Source organism: Taudactylus pleione, unplaced genomic scaffold (assembly GCF_031769625.1).
Source record: "Taudactylus pleione unplaced genomic scaffold, aTauple2 ptg000717l, whole genome shotgun sequence".
In the NCBI taxonomy this organism is placed as follows: domain Eukaryota; kingdom Metazoa; phylum Chordata; class Amphibia; order Anura; family Myobatrachidae; genus Taudactylus; species Taudactylus pleione.
The window spans coordinates 266,065-290,804 of record NW_028285119.1 but is presented as its reverse complement, the minus strand read 5'-3'; the positions used below and the strand labels follow the sequence as shown (position 1 = coordinate 290,804).

At 40.5% G+C, this 24,740-nt stretch overlaps 1 protein-coding gene across 1 annotated transcript; it reads left to right on the top strand.

Annotated features, from left to right (window-relative positions):
• Positions 1-624: 624 nt before the first annotated feature.
• On the top strand, positions 625-23,852 carry LOC148477416 (chymotrypsinogen B-like). Its single transcript, XM_088456772.1, has 7 exons — positions 625-676; positions 1,767-1,870; positions 3,247-3,326; positions 20,258-20,336; positions 20,755-20,935; positions 22,053-22,186; positions 23,691-23,852. The coding sequence occupies exons 1-7, from the start codon at positions 625-627 to the stop codon at positions 23,850-23,852; spliced, it is 792 nt and encodes a 263-aa protein (XP_088312898.1).
• Positions 23,853-24,740: the final 888 nt, after the last annotated feature.

Sequence of the window (24,740 nt, the reverse complement as noted above, 5' to 3'; positions counted from 1 at the left end):
ACTATTGCCTCCTTCTGAAGTGAATGTCCCTGGGATTCATTACAGGTCCCAGTTTAGCTGCAGTTATGTTCTCCAAAATCATTCACTAAGGGCTTCCTCCAAATGCTCCCTGACTGTCACCCTAATCAACTGTATATTTCTTTTTCGTAATGTATAATTAACAATTGTGTTACTATTATGTTAGCATATAATTAACTAACTATTGTTTATAGTATGGAATTGGCCCACTCCTATACACACTGAAAAGAAGTGCATATAAATCACAAAGTTAACATACACATTAGTAAAACATTGTCCATAGGGAAATAGATGCATGTCCTGTGGCTTCATTTTTACCAGAGTAACTTCCATTAATTTATAGTTGCTACAAATATATTGAATTTTTTGAACATTTAATACTTGCTGTTGGTAGTTTGTATTACTCAATAGCAGATAACCTATAATGGAGCCAAAGGTTATCAGCTTATTGGATTTCTAACACGTAAAATGTTAAATATAGAGGATATTTGTTCTCCTTGAACTGATGCATTTCATCCAATCACTAAGCAAATTACCACTTTATCACCTCTAGTTCCTTTCCTATATAAGTTCTTTACCAGTAGCAACAACCATCCACTGGCAGTTATGGCTTTTCTGTGGCTTGTCTCCTGTCTGGCTTTTGTCAGTGCAGCCTATGGTAAGTTTAACTGAAAGACTTCAATATTTTTTTTCAAACAACACTCTAATACTGTACCTATAATATGTAACTTGTTGTAACATTATAATAACCATCTTGTCATAGTGTGCATCCTTGTTATTTCCTTCTTGTATTTCCTGTATTAATTTTTATGTCTGTTCAGTATTTTTATATTTATTTATTTAGTTCTATGTTTTGCTGTTGTTCAACTATATTATATGCAGAGTAGCTCACGCTACAATGCTACATAATATTGTGGTACCCAAAATATAAACTATAAGATTGATAATAATAATCTGCTTAAAAAGTAATGACATAGGGGTAAATGTAAAAGCATATGGCTTTCAGGCATTAACGTGTTCATAGTGAGTCCGCCTGGTGTTTTAAAGGGCAATCACTTAAAATGCAAAACTAACTTGTTTTGCCTATTAAATGATGGCTCCTTTAAAACATCAGGCAGAGTTGCCGAAGCCTGCAAGATGCAGACTATTACATTTACCCCATGGTGTTTCTCTACAACAACCATACCATTTTTTTTTACAAACAACTAACACATTGCCTATTTAACACATAGATGGCCAACATATTAATGTCATTATCAAAGACACTTTGTTGCTTGCTAGGCCAGGTTGAAGTCTACAAGTCACATAGAGCACAGGGGACATTATGCAGATATAAGATATTAGCCCCCAAAATAATACAACCTCTCAACAGTGTTGCATTTAATGAGTTTGTACCCTATGCATGGTCTAAACTATAATCAAACACTGGGAATCATCCTTTGTGACATTTGTGTTTACCAAATATATTGTAATACTTTGTAATGTTATAACAAAATGTAATCTAATAGTACAGGTATATCAATTAATGATAATTTTTAAACATTTATTTTTTTTACTGAATAAATATCATATTCAAGTGTGAAATGATGATTTTACCATTAAACAGCTTTCACTTTTAAGGTTACATTACATTTGTATGTAAATCCACATTTGTGAATGTATGCATTTATATTTATCTGTGTTATCAATGAAAAAAAAATAACATAAAATGCTGCAATGTCTAATAGCAAAGTTACTGTTTTCCCAAGGCTGCGGAGTTCCAGCTATTCCTCCTGTGGTGTCGGGTTATGCCAGGATTGTGAATGGTGAGGAAGCCGTCCCTGGATCTTGGCCCTGGCAAGTCTCCCTGCAGGTAATGTGTCCATGCTCATACAGCAAGTTACAATATTCCCACTTACATTCACAGCAATAGATACACAAGTTACAGAAAGGGAATGGGTAAAAGACATGCTCAACCTTGATGTTATAGTGGGTCTTAGAAGTTGTCTCAGGCATAAGAGGTTTCACAAAGGATGGAAAGCAGCTGGATTCACAGACAGTGCTGACAGCATTTATTTCATTAAAGTGATTTACATGTTCTCTTCTTTGGCTACAAAACATTCTATATTAGCAGCCTGTGTGATCCTTGAAATATGTTTTGAGCACTGAAATCAGAACTATTTGTACAAGAGTTCGAATATATTGGGGCTGATTCTGTAACTTTGCCATCTTGGTGAACTGCAACTCAGAATGTGCCCCATTTTGTGAATTAAGACAGGCAATTGCAGCACTGGACCTGAGCTCCTAATATACATGTTATGAAAGTGACAGCCACATCACTATCTAATAATGATTGTTCACTTGGAGACATGTTCTGCTAAGTTATGTCTCTCTGCTGTATTTCCTCTGATGCTATGTTATCATACATATATATATATATATATATATATATATATATATTTATTACAGATGAGCGGTTTGGTTCTATCCTGTTTTTCTCTGTAAAAAGGCATCTTATTGGCAAGAAGTACTAAGTAGAACTGAACCACATATCTCTAATAGTTAGATAGATAGATAGATAGATAGATAGATAGATAGATAGATAGATAGATAGATAGAGTCCCCAGTTTAGGACTGTGCCTGTTAGTTCGGGCTAATCTCTTGAACCATTGGACGGATTTTGATGGATTTTGATGGAGTTTTCACTATTCTTTACAGCATTGGTCAAGGAAGGTTTAGGTGTGTGAACCATTCATCTATGATAAGGGGAGCCGAGCAATGATGATTGAGTGAAGCAAAATCAAATGGTAAAAACACTACCATCGGAACAAAAACATTGATGATTAGATGAAAGATAACAGATCATTACTGTGGCAGTAATGATCTTTCATTATTCTTTTTTTGTGTGTTAGAATTGAAATGTTGAAACAGAATTGAAACAAGAATGTTGCAATGTTTATGGAGGATATTTTGAGCATCTACAAGACTAAAAAAGACAGACAATATTGAATGCGTTGTCTTTCAGCCCAACAAACAATTCTGTATACCTACTTTTGGGCCACCCTGTATATATATATATATATATATATATAAATATAAATATATATATATATACACATACAGTATATATATACACATATATATATATATATATATATATATTATATACATTCATTATTGCAATTTGACTTCTAGTAACTGATTTAAGGGCTACTGTAAGTCTTATGTGTGTATGCTTGTGTATTGCAGGACAGTACAGGGTGGCATTACTGCGGTGGTTCCCTGATTAGCAGCACCTGGGTGGTAACCGCAGCTCACTGTGATGTGTGGTAAGTTTTATGAGTACCAAATTACTTTGTGGTGGAAAAAACCTATAAGCACAGTATGAATACCTAATAACCTTTATACCCAAATATCGCTATTTAGCGTTGCAAGTTGCTCAAGAAATAATTGCTTTCCAGACTTTGAGTGTGGTTCCAAAGCACAAAAAGTTATTATTACAATAAAAGAGTATTACGCGCTTTGATGTAAACAATGAGCGCAAAGGGTTATTAAATACAAAAGGTACAGTTGATACGTACGCATGCGCACCGGTCCCAGTTACAGTCATCAATACGGAAGCCTGTGGTCATCCAAGAAGAATGGCTACTGACTGGGACCGGGACACAGGCTATATACCCTAACAGATCATGATAACAACAATGTAGACAGACAAACATAATTCCATTGGTTCTTGCTCTTGGTCTTTGTAGAACGCTGGAGTTCATAGGATAGTTCAATAGGGGTATGTCCCAATTCTCCAGATAACATTGTCTTTCTTTAATTGACAAAAGTCCAGGAATGATGATGTTCGTCCATGTAAGATGACGTTTAGCCTCTTTCTGAGTTCCGTTTTTTTGGAGGGAAAAATCCGAACGCAACGTGCAAACTTGAACCTATCCGAGCCTGCACATCCCTAATATATACATACCAATATATATATATATATATATATATATATATATATATATATATATATATATATGTACATACATAACTCCAAACAGTAATATTACTTCTGTCTGAACTAAAAAATTACAGTCAATGGAGTTTGTCCTGTTCATTTGTGGAGCAAGCCTTGGAAAACAGTCTGATAATTTTTAACAAAAGGCTTTCCTATGTGTATACAGAATACAATTGTCAGTCCCTCTTAACCACATCAGCATGGGACACAAGGCCTACAATTTCTAACGATAGCTAAACATCGGACAATTGTTTCTAAATCCACTCTCTCTGAGCATATCAGTGTCTGTGTTATACTTCAATTGCCACAGACATACTGTTTCTATATGTGGAGCAAACACTCACAGTATCTTTGTGTATTCTTAATTATTTGTCACAGACATGTCTACAAGACTTTTTCTGTCATCACTGATATATGTGTATTAATAAATGTATGTATTGTTTTTGTAAGGACTTTTAACAGTGTTCTATTGCGTAGGAAATGCACAATGCTAAATAATAACATAGCACCGTAAACTGTATATGATTCGCAAAATGGCGCTGAGTAGCCATTCGCAAAATGGCATCTTGCAGATTTTGATTTTAACAAATTCTGTCTTAGACAACCATCCGGCTTCGTCAGTCCACCCTTTGATAGCAAATAAAGCGCTATCACAACCTGTCCTGAATCTATTTAGCCATGCATGATAATATGAATAAAAGTATGTTGTAGCGCTCAACCTTCTCGTTCTGTCCAATAATATATGAATGGCTAATTGTCAAATGAATGACTAATTATCATTAAATTGAAACAAATAGATTCTGATGGTTTAAATTGAGTACCATGTACCAAGTTATAGTCAATGAAAAAGATAAGATAACATAATGATAGTTATCATTATCTTATCTTTTTCATTGACTATAACTTGGTACATGGTACTCAATTTACACCATCAGAATCTATTTGTTACAATTTAATGATAATTAGTCATTCATTTGACAATTAGCCATTCATATATTATTGGACGGAACGAGAAGGTTGAGCGCTACAACATACTTTTTATTCATGTTTAATATATATAGGTGGGGATACCTATAAGTTGTTAGCAGCTTACCTCCTTTAAAGAGCTCAGTGCGCAGGATCATTTTCTTATGCATGATAATATACTGATTAATGTTATGTATGGTATGACACAGTGTGGTAATTTGAACCATTAAATAATGCGCCTCTGGAAGGGACATAAAACTGCCCTTATATGCACACCACGGATCTATAAGGCATCATGGGACAGATGTGGGGATGCACCTAACCTATAAGGGAAGTCTTGAAGGGGGATTGGGACTGCATTATCTAGAATGTTTTAAAAATAACATCAACAATACATCTCTGCATGACCAAACAAATCCAGATTATATCATCATATTGTACACTCTAATTCAGAATTGTAATACAGTTCCTCCTTGACCTTGGTATCCATGATATCGTTGCTTATCACCATCATCTCGGTTTCCTCATTTCGCCCTGGTACATTTTCTGCACTTCAATACATTAGGAACACACCTGACACATAAGCCAATTACTATGATGACAATCAGTATAAAGATCAGGAGTTTACCCACAGTATCAACCAATTCCTGGACCTACTCTCCTAGACCAGAGAACCATTTCACAGGGTTCAACCAAGTGAACCACTCTTCTACCTTTTCCTCTACTTCAACCAGTGAAGCATTATGTTTCTTTTGAAATTCCCATTTCAGCTGCAGAATTTCATCCATCTTCCGGTCTATCACCTCCTTGGGATTACCAGCGTTCATAATGTGATTGAAGATATGGAGATGGTGTGTTTTTATGGATACCAAGCATTTCACCATATGTAAGGGTCATAATGTCTAGAAGTATCCTTGCCAAATAACATAAACCTTCGGAACTCGGGGAGAGGCACTTATACGCTTTCCTTCCACATATAAAGGGAGTACATAAGGGATAGAATATATCATTATTGTCAAACGTAATTCTCTAGCAAATAATCCTATTTCAGATTTTCCCATTTGACTAACACACATGTTTCTGGTTGTATAATCCTGGCACAGTACCCTTCTGGTACCCTACCAACCATTTCCTTGGTGGAACTAAGTGTATATTTATACTGTAAGTGTCTCCCACCTAGTCTAAAGGAGTGTAAAAGTTTAAAAATTGATAGGTTCATTATCAGCTCTTAGTGAGAAGGTCATCGTCTGGTTATTCCCAGTCATCTCCCAACTTCCTGGTTTGTTGGAGTTAGTGATGTTTAAACATAAAAGTGATCTATCTACCTGGTACTGGTGGAGCTTAAAATGGGGTGGTTTGGACATAAGAAATTTTCCATCCAGTGCATCCCCTCTTTGCAATTCTAAAACCTCAGAGACATACAATGGGAATGGCACTAACCCTACATTATGCTGTCCCTGAGGCACGTGAGAGCACACCCAATAGTCAGTTTGGTTTAAAACTTTGCCCACTATGTTATGATAATCCTCTAATGGATACCCACTCCAATATGGGTTATACTTAGGCTGGCACAGTAGGGCAATTTCTCATCGACTAGGGACCCACAAAACTCACAAATACAATAGTCCTTAGACGATAGACCTTCACACTGTCTCCAAGTTCCCAAAACAACAGATCTCTTTGCAATTACTGTACTGGGTTTGGTCAGATAATCCCTCAATTGGTTTAGCACTCCTTTTTCTGACTCCACTCCATCGATATCACTATCAGCTCCTCTCTCCGTCATCTGTCTTCCGTCACAGAAACCAGAAATCCCGAAACACACTAGGATGATGAAAACTCTGGAAGACGACACAAATGTAACCCCAGTACACCACTCCATTGCTGGAACAGTGATCTACAAATTTCTTTAGCTCAGGTTTGTCACTGCAACTTTTAACTCTCCCAGAACAAGCTCGCAATTGACATGTCTACGTTATCTGCCTCGACTCCGCCTTGTATCTCCCACGGTTTTTTGACCTTCCTGCAGTGAGTGGAATGGACCCAGGTATCTCTCTATGCTACTTTCAAGGAAGTTGTACTTGTCAGCAACACTTGATATGGACCTTCCCACCGATATGTCAGACAACCTTGCTTTCCCAGGTGAGTCAGACCGTGCGCTGCCTCAGCCAAGCTTGGGTAGTATACCTTGGGTGCCACCGGCTTACCTTGTTCATCTCTTCAGAGTCCAGAGGACTCCTGTCCATATCCCTTGGATCTCCAGACTGCCTTTTCCTGAATAGAACACAAATTTTGCATCTCAATTAACTTCTGCATATCAATAGTATGAAAGCATCATCATCTGATCAATTGGTATATTAATTTTCACCCTGCTGCTCATTTGGCAGCTTCATCTGCCCTGTTATTGCCCAGTGACACCGGATCATCTTCACATGTATGGGCTTTACACTTAATGACGGCCACTGCCTTAGGCATTTGGATAGCTGTCAATAGTCCTTTGCAACCTTCTGCCCTGTTTGCAAGAGATGAAGCAATAAAAGTTTAGTATCATTTAACATGACATAAATGAATCAGAGCACAACAACAAATCATCCACATATTGTATTAGAATAGACCCATTGACAGGTTGAAAAGATTGTAAACAGCTGTGTAAGGCCTGGGAGAAGATACTGGGGCTGTCTATAAAACCCTGGGGAAATCATGTCCATGTGTATTGTACCTCCCCTGTATGTGAAGGCGAATAGGTACTGACAGTCAGGATGAAGAATTTAACACTGACCTGGTCGCCCCTGTGTCTATAAGAAAAGAATGTTTGGTACCAGCTACATCAACTATCATTACAGGTTCTTCCATAGTATACCCTGTTTAACCTGACTGGCTGTAGACTACAGGTGTGACCTGGCCCCTAGAGTTGACTATATTCTTTCAGCAAAGCATTCACTACTACAATGTGAGCAGGTGATGGCTAGAATTGTCCTGATTGTGGTGGGTGTCCCTTCTGTGGGTATCTCGGTGTTCCCTGGTTTGGTGGTTCCCACTGTCTAGCTTTACAAAACCTACTTATGTGCCCCTCCTTGTTACATCTATAACACCTTCATGGTTGATGTGTATTGAAAGGTTGTTGTTGTAAGGGTTGGGGATTGTGGTTGTGTATGGGGATATGGGTTTGGAGGTTGTGTGGGATGAGTGTATTTTGGCCGTGTGTGATAAGAGTGTTGCGTTGGTATTTGCATTCTTTCCAGAGCTTGAATACTAACAGCCATTAGTGTTTTGCTCTGCATTTCTCTCTTCCTAAGAATGTTTTTCTCAATGTTCAATTGCAGATTCCCTGAGTGTGTCTACCGTAACTCCCCTCCATCCAGGAAGTGAGGTCTGAACCCTGGCCTTTAGAGTGTCTTTAAGACCATCCATAAGCACCGTGATTGTCATTTCCCTGTGGTGTGTGTTGTCTTTTATAGCTAATAGTCTGCAGCACTCTGGTGAAATAATCTGCTGCAGACTCACTATCTTTCTATTTATTTGTAAAAATCTTACTCCAGTCAACTACTACTGGGAAATATACAGCCAACTGGGTGACAACGCGGGCTATGTTGTTTTGATTATCTTCATCAGTTATGGGACTGTCTCCATCCAATACACAGGCCGTGATAAACTTTTTCACGTCAGTTTTGTGTGGAAGACATGCCCATAATACCACTCGACAAACTTTGTTGGTTGGCTCATGAGCATTACCTAAATCTTTTGCAAATTTCTGGCACTTTGCTAGTTCTTTCCTAGTGTCAGGGAAATCTGTCATTATGGAATGTAGCTCTGCTCTCGTCCATGGACAATGCATCGCTACATTCCTTGTGGCTACTACACCAAGTGTGTCTGGATTCCCAGTGGGAACAGTTATTGTCCAGATGGGATGGAAGCCTGCCACACCGCTACCTTTGGCCTGATTACCTGGTGGAGGGTTCAGCCTACTACTACTATGTATAGTATTAACAACCTCCGCTACTGTTACAGCGGGTGTTAATACTTCCTGTACTATCAATGGCGGAGCTACCTTCACTACTGGCCCTGGTGGGGCAGCTACCTGTGCTTGCTGTGATGATACATTTAACATTTGGGCAACATGGGAAAGAGCTGACATTACAACAGGTTCATCATCATCTGCATTATAAACATGTTCCTTATAGTTACTCAGGAGAGGGTACAAGTTACTTGTTACATTTTTATGATTTTTTAGATCGACTGTACCTTCATCCCCATCCACATAGGGTGGAGGTGGTGCGCTTGCGCTATTAACATTCCCTTTGGCAACACTACTTTGCATTGCGTACGTGCTTCCTTGCATCGTGAGCGCACCACTAGGTTACATCGCCTGCACACTGCTAAGCCACATACTCCCCTCATGCTGCCACAACTTTAAGCAATCATTAAATTTTATCATTTTCTTCAGAGACTTTACTAAACATAAACTGTCTCTGACATTATTCAGAACCTCCAAATCAAAGCTACCAATCTTAAGAAAAGGTGTTCTCCATTTCTTGGTCATCTTGACCCATACGTCACAGTAAGCTGTAGCGTACGCACCATACTTTTTAAACATAACATACGACGCAAGCAGCCCTTCCATTAGCAGCACATCATCGACCATTACTAGAGATTGCCTCGCACCCATCTGAGAAAACGCTTAGCAATTTCTAGAGAATTTCGATTGGTGAACGCTTTTCAGAGAGCTACGTTCACGCACTCCCTTTCATTATGCACAGTTGGCCCGCTAGGCGTTTCAGTTGGCTTGCACAATGAGGAGCAGAATAACCACCTATTGTAAATTATTCTACCTGCGGCAAATTCAAACCAAGCTTCAGCCGCTCCCTTCTTCCCGCTATGCACCACTTTCCCGCTAGGCGATATGCTCCGTGTGCATAAACGAGGAGTAAAATAACCGCCTAGCAAATTATTTTTCTTGATGAATTTAACACCTAGCTTCACCACTCGCTTCCTACTTTGAGTTTACTCCCAGCTGGTAACATCTAGGAGTTCCAATAACTCCTAACCTTGCCAGCAGTTTCACTCCCACAGCAACCCACTTCACAATCACAGTTTATGGGAAAGATTTCTGGACTGCACAACCTGACTATATACAGGGCCGGATTATAGGCGGGGCGACAGGGGCGATCGTCCCGGGGCCCCCACACATAAGGGGCCCCCACACACTGTCCCCGAACTACATCAACTTTTTTTTTCTTAACAGAGCCACCAAGACCCCGGGCCAGTTCCCGCTGGGCATGTGCCTTTGGTGGCCGGTGTCCAAACAGCCAGCCTTTCATTTACTGACCCCCCCCTCGCCGGGCTTCCGCGATTGGATATTAAGCTCCGATCGGGCAGCTAGTTAAAAAAAAACATGGCCGACGGGGAGCTGCATCGCATGCCCAGCCGCAGCAGCTCCACCCATAAGACTTTGTGGAGCACGGAGCAGTCACGCTGATGGCTCCGCCTCCAGATCCTCCTCTGCCAGCCTCCAGCCTGAATGCTCCGTCTTCATCTGGCCATAGAAGCCTCACAAACGGAAGGGGATCTATTTCATTCCCTCACACAACACCAGGGATCCCTGCACCCACTGCCCAGCTGCTTCAATGCCAGGCTGCCAGCATCCACGGGTGAGATGAGATTTTATATATATATATATATATCTATATATATATCTATATCTATAGATATATCTATATATATATATATCCATATATATATATATATATATATATCTATATATATATGTATATATATATATATATATATATATATATATACACAAGATTCTTTTTTATTTATTATATACACACACACTCTGATATACTCGGATATCTATAATATCTATAATATATAATATGTATTACTTTTCATATATATATACACACACACACACACACACATATGTATATGTATGTATATTTATGTGTGTGTATATATATATATATATATATATATATATATAAAATAGAAAAAAAAACACTTTTATTGAATGGGGCCCCCACATGTTTGTTGCCCAGGGGCCCCCACAGACCTTAATCCGGCCCTGACTATATATATGATGGGAGGTGCTACCTGATGAGACTAATTGCAGGCACAGAAACAGACAATTCTCAGGTGCACAACTCCAAATTATTAATAATATATATAAATGCAATAACATTTTGCAATCACTACAGGTTTTTAGCATAATCATGGCCAAGGTTATGGGCCTACCCACCATATCCAGGTAACCTCTTTCGGGTAGGTCCCTAACATACTAGGGTTCAAATCCAGAGCGCAGGACCCCCCAAAACTGGCCCAGCCAAGCTGCCCCAGGGCACCACCATAGTAAGAAAAGTGCAGTGTAAAGAGATAGTTAGGAGCAGCTGCAGCTGCATATAAAGAATGAAAATAAAAAAGTGAAGTACATATATATTAAACACACACAGTGAAGTGTTAAAATGTGTTATAAAGGAAAATGTGTTATAATGCGGTGCCCTGAGACAGATTAACCAACGCAATCCAGGGGGACCCACACCCCAAGAATGAACCAAAGTTGCACTACAGTATATAACTTGTAGGACTTATCTAGAATTGTGCCTAATACAGTGTGCATATACATTACCATACTCCATGCTTTTAAACCAATAAGGAAGGGTGCTAGTCCAGAATGAGGGCATCTCTTTTCCCTCAGAAGTGCAATAAAGCACATTAAATGGAGCATATGGGAAAGATTTCTGGACTGCACAACCTGACTATATATATGATGGGAGGTGCTACCTGATGAGACTAATTGCAGGCACAGAAACAGACAAATCTCAGATGCACAACTCCAAATTATTAATAATATATATAAATGCAATAAAATTTTGCAATCAATAGAGATTTTTAGCATAATCATGGCCAAGGTTCTGGGCCTACACACCATATCCAGGTAACCTCTTTCGGGTAGGTCCCTAACATACTAGGGTTCAAATCCAGCATATAAAGAATGAAAATAAAAAAGTGAAGTACATATATATTAAACACACACAGTGAAGGGTTAAAATGTGTTATAAAGGACATTTTAACCCTTCACTGTGTGTGTTTAATATATATGTACTTCACTTTTTTATTTTCATTCTTTATATGCAGCTGCAGCTGCTCCTAACTATCTCTTTACACTGCACTTTTCTTACTATGGTGGTGCCCTGGGGCGGCTTGGCTGGGCCAGTTTTGGGGGGTCCTGCGCTCTGGATTTGAACCCTAGTATGTTAGGGACCTACCCGAAAGAGGTTACCTGGATATGGTGGGTAGGCCCATAACCTTGGCTATGATTATGCTAAAAACCTCTATTGATTGCAAAATTTTATTGCATTTATATATATTATTAATAATTTGGAGTTGTGCACCTGAGATTTGTCTGTTTCTGTGCCTGCAATTAGTCTCATCAGGTAGCACCTCCCATCATATATATAGTCAGGTTGTGCAGTCCAGAAATCTTTCCCATATGCTCCATTTAATGTGCTTTATTGCACTTCTGAGGGAAAAGAGACACCCTCATTCTGGACTAGCACCCTTCCTTTTTGGTTTAAAAGCATGGAGTATGGTAATGTATATGCACACTGTATTAGGCACAATTCTAGATAAGTCCTACAAATTTTATACTGTAGTGCAACTTTGGTTCATTTTTGGGGTGTGGGTCCCCCTGGATTGCGTTGGTTAATCTGTCGCAGGGCACCGCATTATAACACATTTTCCTTTATAACACATTTTAACCCTTCACTGTGTGTGTTTAATATATATGTACTTCATTTTTTTATTTTAATTCTTTATATGCAGCTGCAGCTGCTCCTAACTATCTCTTTACACTGCACTTTTCTTACTATGGTGGTGCCCTGGGGCGGCTTGGCCGGGCCAGTTTTGGGGGGTCCTGCGCTCTGGATTTGAACCCTAGTATGTTAGGGACCTACCAGAAAGAGGTTACCTGGATATGGTGGTTAGGCCCATAACCTTGGCCATGATTATGCTAAAAACCTCTATTGATTGCAAAATTTTATTGCATTTATATATATTATTAATAATTTGGAGTTGTGCACCTGAGATTTGTCTGTTTCTGTGCCTGCAATTAGTCTTATCAGGTAGCACCTCCCATCTTATATATAGTCAGGTTGTGCAGTCCAGAAATCTTTCCCATATGCTCCATTTAATGTGCTTTATTGCACTTCTGAGGGAAAAGAGACGCCCTCATTCTGGACTAGCACCCTTCCTTTTTGGTTTAAAAGCATGGAGTATGGTAATGTATATGCACACTGTATTAGGCACAATTCTAGATAAGTACTACAAATTATATACTGTAGTGCAACTTTGGTTCATTTTTGGGGTGTGGGTCCCCCTGGATTGCGTTGGTTAATCTGTCTCAGGGGACCGCATTATAACACATTTTCCTTTATAACACATTTTAACCCTTCACTGTGTGTGTTTAATATATATGTACTTCACTTTTTTATTTTCATTCTTTATATGCAGCTGCAGCTGCTCCTAACTATCTCTTTACACTGCACTTTTCTTACTATGGTGGTGCCCTGGGGCGGCTTGGCTGGGCCAGTTTTGGGGGGTCCTGCGCTCTGGATTTGAACCCTAGTATGTTAGGGACCTACCCGAAAGAGGTTACCTGGATATGGTGGGTAGGCCCATAACCTTGGCCATGATTATGCTAAAAACCTCTATTGATTGCAACATTTTATTGCATTTATATATATTATTAATAATTTGGAGTTGTGCACCTGAGATTTGTTTGTTTCTGTACCTACAATCACAGTTTATATAACTATGTGGCTCGATTGCATTGCCCAAAGAACCTAACTGATCAATGGACTTTGCGATTAATGGGTGCCGGACCAAGAAACCCCTTAGTTTCTTGATATCCACAATGTACCTGATTTATACTCTGGCCAAGTAGTTTGTATGGCCCCACGTCAGGCACCTACCGAGTTTCAACTGAGGTTTAACAGACAGTAACCTCCACTGAGGCTTAACTAGACAGTACCCTCCACTGTACAATCACACGTTTCAATTACATACACCTTTTCTGTGCAGAAAAAAAAATAAAACCTTCTCCCTAAGTATAGCAGTATAATTCAGAGGTTTAACAAGTAATCATGCTATGAATACAATGACCGTTTGAACACGTGGCAGCAATACAAGAAATATGCGTACGTTATTGTGCGAATTACCCTCTAACACAAAATTTTAACAATGAAAGAAAACAACTCTTCCTTCCTTGTCCATAGGTCCTAATCAGCGCTCCTTTAACTCACACAATAACGGATAGTGGTCTCTCAGCATCAAGTGGTAGCAGGTTTTCGAAGGGAGTGTGTTCTTTCCTGCGTATGGTGCCTCCACCCTTTGGTGAGAGATCGATAAACGTGTGTTACCGTGTGAATTGTGGTAGCGTGATTTCACTGTATGAGCCCCATCTATGAATACCTAATAACCTTTATACAAAAATATCGCTATTTAGCGTTGCACGTTGCACAATAAATAATTGCTTTCCAGACTTTGAGTGTGGTTCCAAAGCACAAAAAGTTATTATTACAATAAAAGAGTATTACGCGCTTTGATCTAAACAATGAGCGCAAAGGATTATTAAATACATAAGGTACAGTCGATACATATGCATGTGCACCGGTCCCAGTTACAGTCATCAATCCAGAAGCCTGCAGTCATCCAAGAAGAAGGGCTACTGACTGGGACCCGGACACAGGCTATATACCCTTACAGATCATGATAACAACAATGTAGACAGACAAACATAATTCCATTGGTTCTTACTCTTGGTCTTTGTAGTATGCTGGAGTTCATAAGATAGTTCACTAGGGGTATGTCCCAATTCTCCAGATTACATTGTCTTTCTTTAATTGATTTAAACTAGATAGAGACACCACATTACAGTGTATACATTCTAACCAATAATTTACTATATTCCATAACCATCGAACGCAAGATGCGAGTCCCTCGCTGATAGATTCAGATATCTGGAAATAAACAGTGTGTCAGTTTAGTACCAAACATGCCATGTCTATCATGTTGTATACCATTAATATCAAATACATACATTTTACATAATAATTAATAACTTTAATATAAGCCATAATGTGTAGGAACCTTTTATGGGTGTGTGTATATTTAGGATTATATGTCAGTATGCGTTGTGTGTCTACATGCAGCGTAAAAGGTGCACTGTGTGCAGGGTTTGTGTTACAGCGCAAAACATGCACTGTATGTGTTTCTATTTATAATTGCAACTGTATATATATGTGTGCATGCATTGTGGATACCCATGTGGTCGTTTAACTGTATATATACATGTATATATACCAATATATTAATATATATATATATATATATATACACACATAACTCCAAACAGTAATATTACTGCTGTCTGAACTAAAAAATGACAAACAATGGAATTTGTCCTGCTCAATTGTGGAGCAAACCTTGGCAAACAGTCTGATAATTTTAACAAAAGGCTTTCCTATGTAGATGAAGACACCGAAGCCCTGGCGGGTTGGCGCCTGCCAGGTGAAGACGCCAGAAGTCCTAGTGGGCAGAAGCCATGAAAAAGAGCTGACACAGGCTGCTGCCCACTAGGTGAAGATGTCAAAGCCCTGGCTGGTTGGTGCCCAACAGGTGAAGACACCGAAGCCCTGGCTGGTTGGCGCCCGCCAGGTGAAGACACAGGAAGTCCTAGTGGGAGACAGCCATGAAAAAGAGCTATCACAGGCTGCCACCCACTAGGTGAAGACACCGAAGCCCTGGCGGGTTGGCGCCTGCCAGGTGAAGACACCGGAAGTCCTAGTGGGCGGCAGCCATGAAAAAGAGATGACACAGGCTGCCACCCACCAGGTGAAGGAGCCGAAGCCCTGGCGGGTTGGCACCTGCCAGGTGAAGATGCTGGAAGTCCTAGTGGGTGGCAGCCATGAAAAAGAGCTGACACAGGCTGCTGCCCAGTAGGTGAAGATGTCAAAGCCATGGCGGGTTGGCGCCCGCTAGGCGAAGACGCCGAAGCCCTGGCTGGTTGGCGCCTGCCAGGTGAAGACGCTGGAAGTCCTAGTTGGAGGCAGCCATGAAAAAGAGCTATCACAGGCTGCCGCCCACTAGGCGAAGATACCGAAGCCCTGGTGGGTTGGTGCCCACCAGATGAAGACGCCGGAAGTTCTAGTGGGTGGCAGCCATGAAAAAGAGATGACACACGCTGCCACCCACTTGGTGAAGACATCAAAGCCCTGGTGGGTTGACGCCTGCCAGGCGAAGATGCCAAAGCCCTAGCGGGTTGGTGCCCGCCAGGCAAAGATGCTAAAGTCCTGGTGGGTTGGCGCCCACCACGTGCAGACGCAGAAGTTCTAGTGGGTGCCAGCCAAGTAAAGTGTCACAGGCTGCTGCCCACTAGGTGAAAACGCCAAAGCCCTGGCGGGTTGGTGCCCGCCAGGCGAATACACCGAAGCCCTGGTGGGTTGGCATCCGTCAGGTGAAAACGCCAGAAGTCCTAGTGGGAGGCAGCCACAAAAAAGAGCTATCACAGGCTGCCACCCACTAGGTGAAGACACCGAAGCCCTGGTGGTTGGCGCCTGCCAGGTGAAGACACTTGAAGTCCTAGAGGATGGCAGCCATGAAAAAGAGCTGATACAGGCTGCCGCCCACTAGGTGTAGATGTCGAATTCCTGGCAGGTTGGCACCTGCCAGGCAAAGATGCCGAAGCCCTATTGGGTTGGTGCCCACCAGGCTAAGACAGCAAAGCCCTGGCGGGTTGGCGCCTGCCAGGCAAAGTCGCTGATACCCTGGCGGCTTGGCACCCACCAAGCAAAGAGGCCTAAGCCCTGGGGTGGTGGTGGCCATGCTAAAGAGCTTAAAGCCTGCTTCCCTCAGGTGAAGACCTGTAAATTAAATATTACAATATTAAAGTGTGTTGTGTTATTTTAATTTTTTTTATAGTTGGACTACAGGTGGCAGTGAGCATGCTGGTACTTGTGGTTTTCCAAGTACCAGCATGCAGGGAGGCATGCTGGGACCTATAGTTCACCTGCAAAATAAAATATTCTTTAAAATGCACCACAACACTCAATCAACCCAGCACCCACCACCCAGGGGTGCTGGGGATAACCCTGGGCTATCAGCCTAGGCCTGGGGTGCCCTGAGGAGGGGGACCCCTCTATTGGGGGGTGTGCCCAGCTCCTCAGGGATCCCCGGCCTGGACTAACTAGTGGTCAGAGCTGATGCTGTGGCTGGGGTGCCTGGTGAAAGGGCTCCCCTACTGTGGCATCAGCCCCCATTAGAAATAGTCCGGTGCTGGTCCTGGAGAATACAGGGGGACCCTACTCATTTGTTCCCCTGTATTTCCAGAACCAGGACCAGATCAGAGCCCAGTGCTGGTTGCACACCTTACGGGGGACTCCTACTTAATTTGTCCCCCGTATTTTGGCAAACAGGGCTGGTTCTAGCTTGGCGCTGGTTGTGCTTAATAATGGAGGACCCTTATGTCATTTGTCCCCTGCATTTGAGCACAACCAGGACTGGCTGCTTGTGTTTGAAAAAAAAAACAACAAAAAAAAATGGCTTGGCCCCACGCCCCCCCAAAAAAACAGCTTTGGAGCCCCAGTACTGGTTGTGCTAAATACAGGGGACAAACAATGTAGGGGGTCCCCTGTATTAAACACAACCAGCACCAGGCTTTTCAGAACCTGTCCTGGTTGCCAAAATACAGGGGACAAATTATGTAGGGGTCCCCCGTATTTAGTGCAACCAGCATAGGGCTCTGAGCTGGTCCTGGAAATACAGGGCTCCCCCTGTATTTCCCAGAACCAGCACCGGACTCTGTCTAGCGGGGGTGTGATGCCACAGCCAGGGAAGCCCTTTCACCAGTCACCCCAGCCGCAGCATCACCCCTGACCGCTAGTCAGCCCAGGCTGGTGATCCCTGGGGAGTTGGGGACCCTCCAATAAAGGGGTCCCCCTCCTCAAGGAACCCAGACCCACGAACTTTGGTAGTGTTCTATAAGAAGACTACTACCTGAATGACCACTCTGTCTGGCATTTCAGTACAGAAAACCCGTTGCGGAGCGCTCATTGGCTGAGAGAGGCGAGCCTTCTGCCTCTCAGTCAATGAGTGGTTCTCACCATTGAATTCAATGGTGAGAACCGAGCGTGCCCTTTTCAAAAATGGCACCTCAGCGCCATTTATGAAATTCAAAGATGGCCACCGCGAGCCAATCATGGCTTGCGACGTCATCGCCCCGCCCCCTCAGCTGGCTTAAATAGAGCTTACTGACCACCGCTTACTGGCCACCGCGCTCCAGGTGAAGATGCTGCAGAAGCCCTGGATGTGCGGCGGCCACGCAAAGAGCTTACTGGCCGCCGCGCTCCAGGTGAAGATGCTGCAGAAGCCCTGGATGTGTGGCGGCTGTGCAAAAGAGCTTACTGGCCGCCGCGATCCAGGTGAAGACGCAGCAGACGCCATGGATGAGCGACGGCCATGAAAAAGAGCTTAAAGGCCGTCGCCCTCCAGGAAGATTGTGGGCACTGAGTGGGATGTGGGAGCCACATAATTGCTTTGGCCTCAGTTGCATAGACTGCATGTGTGTATTCCAATGAGTACACAATTCTGTGAATTAGCAGCTCCACCATTTTGTGAGTGACAGCAATTTTATTCTGTGAGAGTACTGAATCTGCAGTTAACCACATGGTGTGATGGCATACCATATCTGTATTGTGCAAGGAACACGTTCATTAAGGCGTAAGGTTTTTTGTCTATGGAATATATATATGTGTGTGTGTGTGTGTGTGTGTGTGTGTGTGTGTGTGTGTGTGTGTGTGTGTGATGTTGTCTGTATTATAAACTGCCTACATAGCACTAATACAGAATGCAGCATTTATGCATGCCATACATCCCAATAATCCCATTTTATCAGGGACTATCTTGATTCCTAATATGGTGAAGGATGGTGAAAAAATGAGTGCTCCCTTTAATAGCCACAAGATTTCTGAGAATGAAAAGTAAATAATTAAAAAAAACAATACTTCGTTCCTGGAAGGTGTCGGTTGTCCTTCCACAGAAGTGAAGATATGTAAAACAAGAAAAGAAAGGAACAACCCTTTCTTTGTGAAAAGAAGTTTGTGGTTAACAGACTGTTTAGTTCTTTTAACCGATCACAGTGAATTCACATAGCAATAACTTTAGCTTCTATGCAATGTTGATTTATGGGTTTTACTGCATAACTAGCAGTAATGCTGGTTTAATTAACATTCGAGGGTAAAACTGATGGCATGTGTACACTGGTAAAATGTATAAAATGTTTAATAAAATATACAATGAATCATTAGATAAAATCAAAGGTAACCAAATAACATGGATGTAATGTATTGTGAGCGGTGATATATTTTATCTCATGATTCAATGTATGTTTTATTAAATGTTTTATACATTTTACCAATGTGTACAAGCCATCAGTTTTACTTTCTAAGGTTAATTAAACCGGTATTATTGCTAATTATGCAGCAGAACCCATAAGTCAATATTTCAAAGAAAATAAAGTTATTGCTATGTGAATTCACTGTGAATGGTTTGGAGAACTAATCACAGTCTGTTAACTACAATTTACTTTTCACAAAAAAAGGTTGTTTCTTAACATATCATGTGTATAATGTTTTGTTTTACATATCTTCACTTATTTGGAATAACAATTGACACTATCTGGGGAAGAAACAAAGAATTAGGCTGCTTGGACCCTAGAACTACTTAGTGAAGCACATTTTACATCCTTCCCAAACCCACAATCCTGTTTCCTAGATCCTGAAATTCTTTGGACGGGATTTACTGACAAGAAGATGGGTCTTTGTCAGAAACTGAGTATGACCTGAGAGCTTATAGTGCGTTTAGGCGAATTGGAGGGCATTGTTTGTGCTGATCAGGGTTTTAGGATATATCAATTTTCCATTAGGATATATCAATTTCCCTTGGTAAATATTAGGGGAAGATATGATATTTAATGAAGTGCAAGTACATAAGATCATAGTCTAGCTTTAAGACAAGACATCTATTTATTGAAATAGATCCTACTACCATTATGCCCTGACAGGGGGTTGGGTATGAGATCCCAGCAGGGCATTCCGCACGGCAGGATGCTGACTACATCCCCCTGTTAATGTACTGTCATTCAGCTAATTATCAGAAAGAAGAATACATTGTGAAGAGATACATGACCTGTTGATTGGTTGTAGTTTGTTACATGAGGTGCTATGCTTTTGCCTATAGGAGCACTGACCTTATTATTCTTGGAGAACATGACAGAAGCTCAGGTGCTGAGGCAATCCAGACTCTGACTGTTTCAAGTGTGAGTATAACTAGTACATGACTGTTTCAGTGGTTGCACTCAGATGCCTAAAGATTAATCAGACTGTTTGGTCCCTGCGGATAATGTCTAAGTATGCAACAATTAAAATCATGCTAAAGGAGAGTTTGCATCTATAAATCTAGTGGTAAATTAAACTTTCAAAAACTGACCTTAGAGTTTAGTTACGAATAAAGATATGAGATTATATAAGAGATTATATTACTAAGGAACCTTTGCAATGTATTCAGAATGGTGCAGGAACAGATCCCACCATTTCCTTATGTCAAACTATAAACTAAACAATAAGTATTTGATACACAGTGATTACAAACAACACATATATTACTTTGCTGTATTCTTGTTCAATATTTCTCATTTACACTATTATGAGGAGACTTATTTGTTTTTGTAATTAAAGGTCTTTACTCACCCCGACTGGAACTCCAACACCATCAACAATGACATTTCCCTGGTTAAACTGGCCACTCCTGCTGTCTTTGGTAGCACCGTATCTCCAGTGTGCCTTGCCAACCCTGGTGAGATATATGATGATGGTCGTATCTGTGTTACCAGTGGATGGGGAAAGACAAGATACAATGGTGAGAACCAGTGGTGTATGTGCACTGTGCTATTAGTAGCTCTATATTGGCAGTGAATGATGTTGTTCATAGACACTTATGCTTCAGAGCAAAATACAACCCAACATGAGAAATATACTAAATTTTACATCCAATCAGGGAACCCGCCATCCCCACTCTCCTTGACAGGATGACTCCTTTTACTCTGGAGACCCCATCCCAAGTTGGTGATAGGAACATCTTTTTCCCAGTTGCAGTGATAGTTCTCTTGTCAGTAACACATATCTGGATATGAAGAGTTGGTCACATATTACATTAACCACCTGTAAGAGACTTAAAAGAACCGTGTCCCTGCAGTCTCTCATTCAAAGCATCTGCTGTTGTCACTGGAGTGGTTTTTCTTTTTACTGATTTTTATTCCAGGTAAATGTAGCAGAGATTAGACCATTTCTTGTGGACATAAAGGGGACTCTCCTTGATGGTGTCACACATGTTGTATTTTATTCTCAGGTTTAATAATGCAGCCTATAACATTTAGGTCCAACTGGATCACCACTGACACAAATACTTCATAGAAGCCTATGCCATTCTCCAGCACCTGTCACACAAGCCCTTGCTGCACACAAGCTGATTATAAGCACAGATTTGTCGGCAGCATTTTTGTTATTGTAATAAATTGTATTTTATTTTCTCTGGCTATTTTGCTGTGGGACAAAACTGCTAGTGTAACACTATCTGAGATGTCATTTATAGGTAGATGCCAAAAAATCCACCCAATGGTCAGGATGCAGCCTACCAAATGGCTTATACAATGGGAAAATGTTGTGTGCTCCATGGGCAGCTCTTCCCCTCTTTATTGTGTGTCCAGTTTAATATACATATATATATATATATATATATATATATATATATATATATAAATATACAGTATATGTAGAATAACTGTTGCCATGGGTTACATTCAAATTTTATTGACCAACTTCACATAATCAAAAACACTGTCCTGTTCTTAATAAATTAATTATTCAGCTACTTGGTTGGGGTCTTTCCCAAATGATGATATATTGATGAATGTCAGCTTTGAGCTTTCTGGAAATCACTATATGGCTGAAAGTGTTGTCACTCTCTCTGTAAACAGCTGCGACTACCCCCAGCAAACTGCAGCAGACTGCTCTGCCTGTGATTTCCAAATCTCAGTGCATGAGCTATTGGGGTAGCAACATCACTGACATCATGATCTGTGCTGGAGCTGCTGGAGCCTCTTCTTGCATGGTTTGTACTTAATAACACACAGTTCTTTATTGCTATTTTATCTATTATAGTTAAAAAAATTTTTTAATGAGTCTATTTGTTAAAAGAGCAAGAAGTATGACCAGCGCTAGTGAAATGAGACTATATATGTTTTTCCAGTTTCTTAATGCAAGTAGCTTCTCCCCATGCTTGGTCTTAGAGCATATTCTCACCTGACTGATAGGGGAAAGTGCTTCTCCATTTTCCAGTGTATACTGTAGATCAGTGTGGTGGGAAACAGGGGCTGTGCCTGGTGTGCTGCAGCACCAAAGTCTGTGCCCCTCTTCTGGTACATATAGTATTGGCAGGAGGGACATTGTTGTTATGGGATATGAGGGTTCAATAAAATATAGTTGATATTTTGGGTTACTGGTACTTTAATAGTTACAATATGGTGCAGAATTTATAGCAGTTTCTGATTATAAATCACTCCAGATAAGTCAAAGTGTTTGAAGACTGAGGGAGGGGACTGGGGTTGGGCGAGTCCGAGATGTATCAGAGATGTGGAGAGAAATAAGTATATTAATATATATATATATATATATATATATATATATACATACATACAGTAGCCCCAAGATTTCTCAGCTACCTGATGATGAAGCCCTTTGTTTTCTACACATAATACAGAATTCTGCTGCTTGGCCCTATGATTTTGGCAATGGTGAAAATAATTTGATAAATATACATTGGCTTATTCAGTGTACTGGTAAGTGCTGGTGACTGACTGCTTCTGTTCTGCGCCATCTCTGTTTCCACTAACGGGACTCATGAGGACAAGGAATCTGAGATTAAGGCCCAATTTTACATTTTGGAAGCATTATGTTTTATGTTGGACGGTGTTATTATCTGCACACTGTATATTTTGCTGGAAGTAGTGGAGTGTTTATGGAAATATAATGATATTAATCTTGCATCCCTGAGACTAACAGGCTGTGAATAAGTCATTAGCTAATAAAGAGGAAAGTCATTAACAAAACAATGATTATAATCAAATTAATGAAATTAATTATTTAATACAGTTCAATAATAACACAATAGAAAACATAAGCTGTTTTTCTCTCTGCTTTGGTAGTAAAAATGGACTTTGTGCTAATTAAGGAAAAAAAAATAGATATCAGAAGACTCGCATTTATTCCAGACAGTAGGGACACTCTACATTGGTAGAGATAAAAGGGACAGTATCCTAAAACAATGTTGTTGGAGAACATTCTACATTATACTGCTTATGCAGGGGTGAGCTCAGTCATGCTGTGGCCTACATTAGCAACTGGAAAGGCATTCATCTTATCCCATAGATAACCTTCTCTAACCATTAATGTATAATGTTAGCCACTAATTTATACTTCTGCATCAAGAACTGCCTGAGACAACTGAATAGCTTTGCCTAACTGAAGGTGCTTCCCTCTTTATAGATTTGATATGTATTCTCCTATTATCTCAGAGATTCTTTATTTAAATAATAATTCTCTCTGTTTCAATGTAGGGTGATTCCGGTGGACCCCTTATTTGTGAGAGTAATGATGCTTGGACATTGGTCGGTATTGTGTCCTGGGGAAGCAGCACATGTTCTACCTCTATCCCAGGTGTCTATGCTCGTGTCACTGAGCTCCGTACCTGGTTGGATCAGACTGTTGCTTCCAACTAAACATGTAAAGAGATGCATATAGCAAACTGAAAATATGTAAGAAATAAAATACTTTCCAGTACTACTGTCCTCAGTTATTTCCTGTGGGTAATATACATATACTGGGATTGAGGATTCCATGAGAAACCAATTAGATATCAATCTGTATAAAATAGTATGATAAGTCTGAGATACTGTTATTTCTTAGATAGGCATTTCTATACACATAAATAATTAATCTAGTAGAAATCAAATTCATTGTACTTTCCATGCATGAAATGTTTTCTGCATTTGTCTATAAATGGATGATTAGAAAGAAACCTGGGAAATATTACAGCAATTAGGGCTTGTATTACACTATGTGCCCCAACTGTGGTAATAATGGTATATACAAGAAGTCTGCTTGCAACATTTTTAACTAATTTATTGAGATTTTAATATTTGACACTATCCAACAGTCATAAAATACAAAGTGAAGTGAGTGGGTCAAGGCAAAGCATACAAATACGTGCTTCATACAGTAGGTCTTTCTTTAGGCAGACTTATAGGGCCAAATGTAATAGGGTGAGAGTTTAGAAAATGTGACAGTTTAGCAGTAAACTCTCACACTTTTAAACTCGGCCAATGTAATAGAGTCCGAGAACATGCAAACTCGCATGTTTCTAGACTCAAAGGGGACAATCCTATTAGCCGTAATGATCTCGCCGGCGCGAGTCATCGCGGCAATGGTTGCACTTTATGGTAGCCTAGAGTCACTGAAAAATTCTGTAAATTTGGACTCAGAACGGGCCGCAAAGGGTGCAAGGTGCTGTTCCGTTGCCTGCATTTTAACGTTGTTGCATCGGCAACTCACACCCCTCGCAGCTAAATGGATTGAACCCAAAAAATTTTAAACTCTCCTCCAGATGT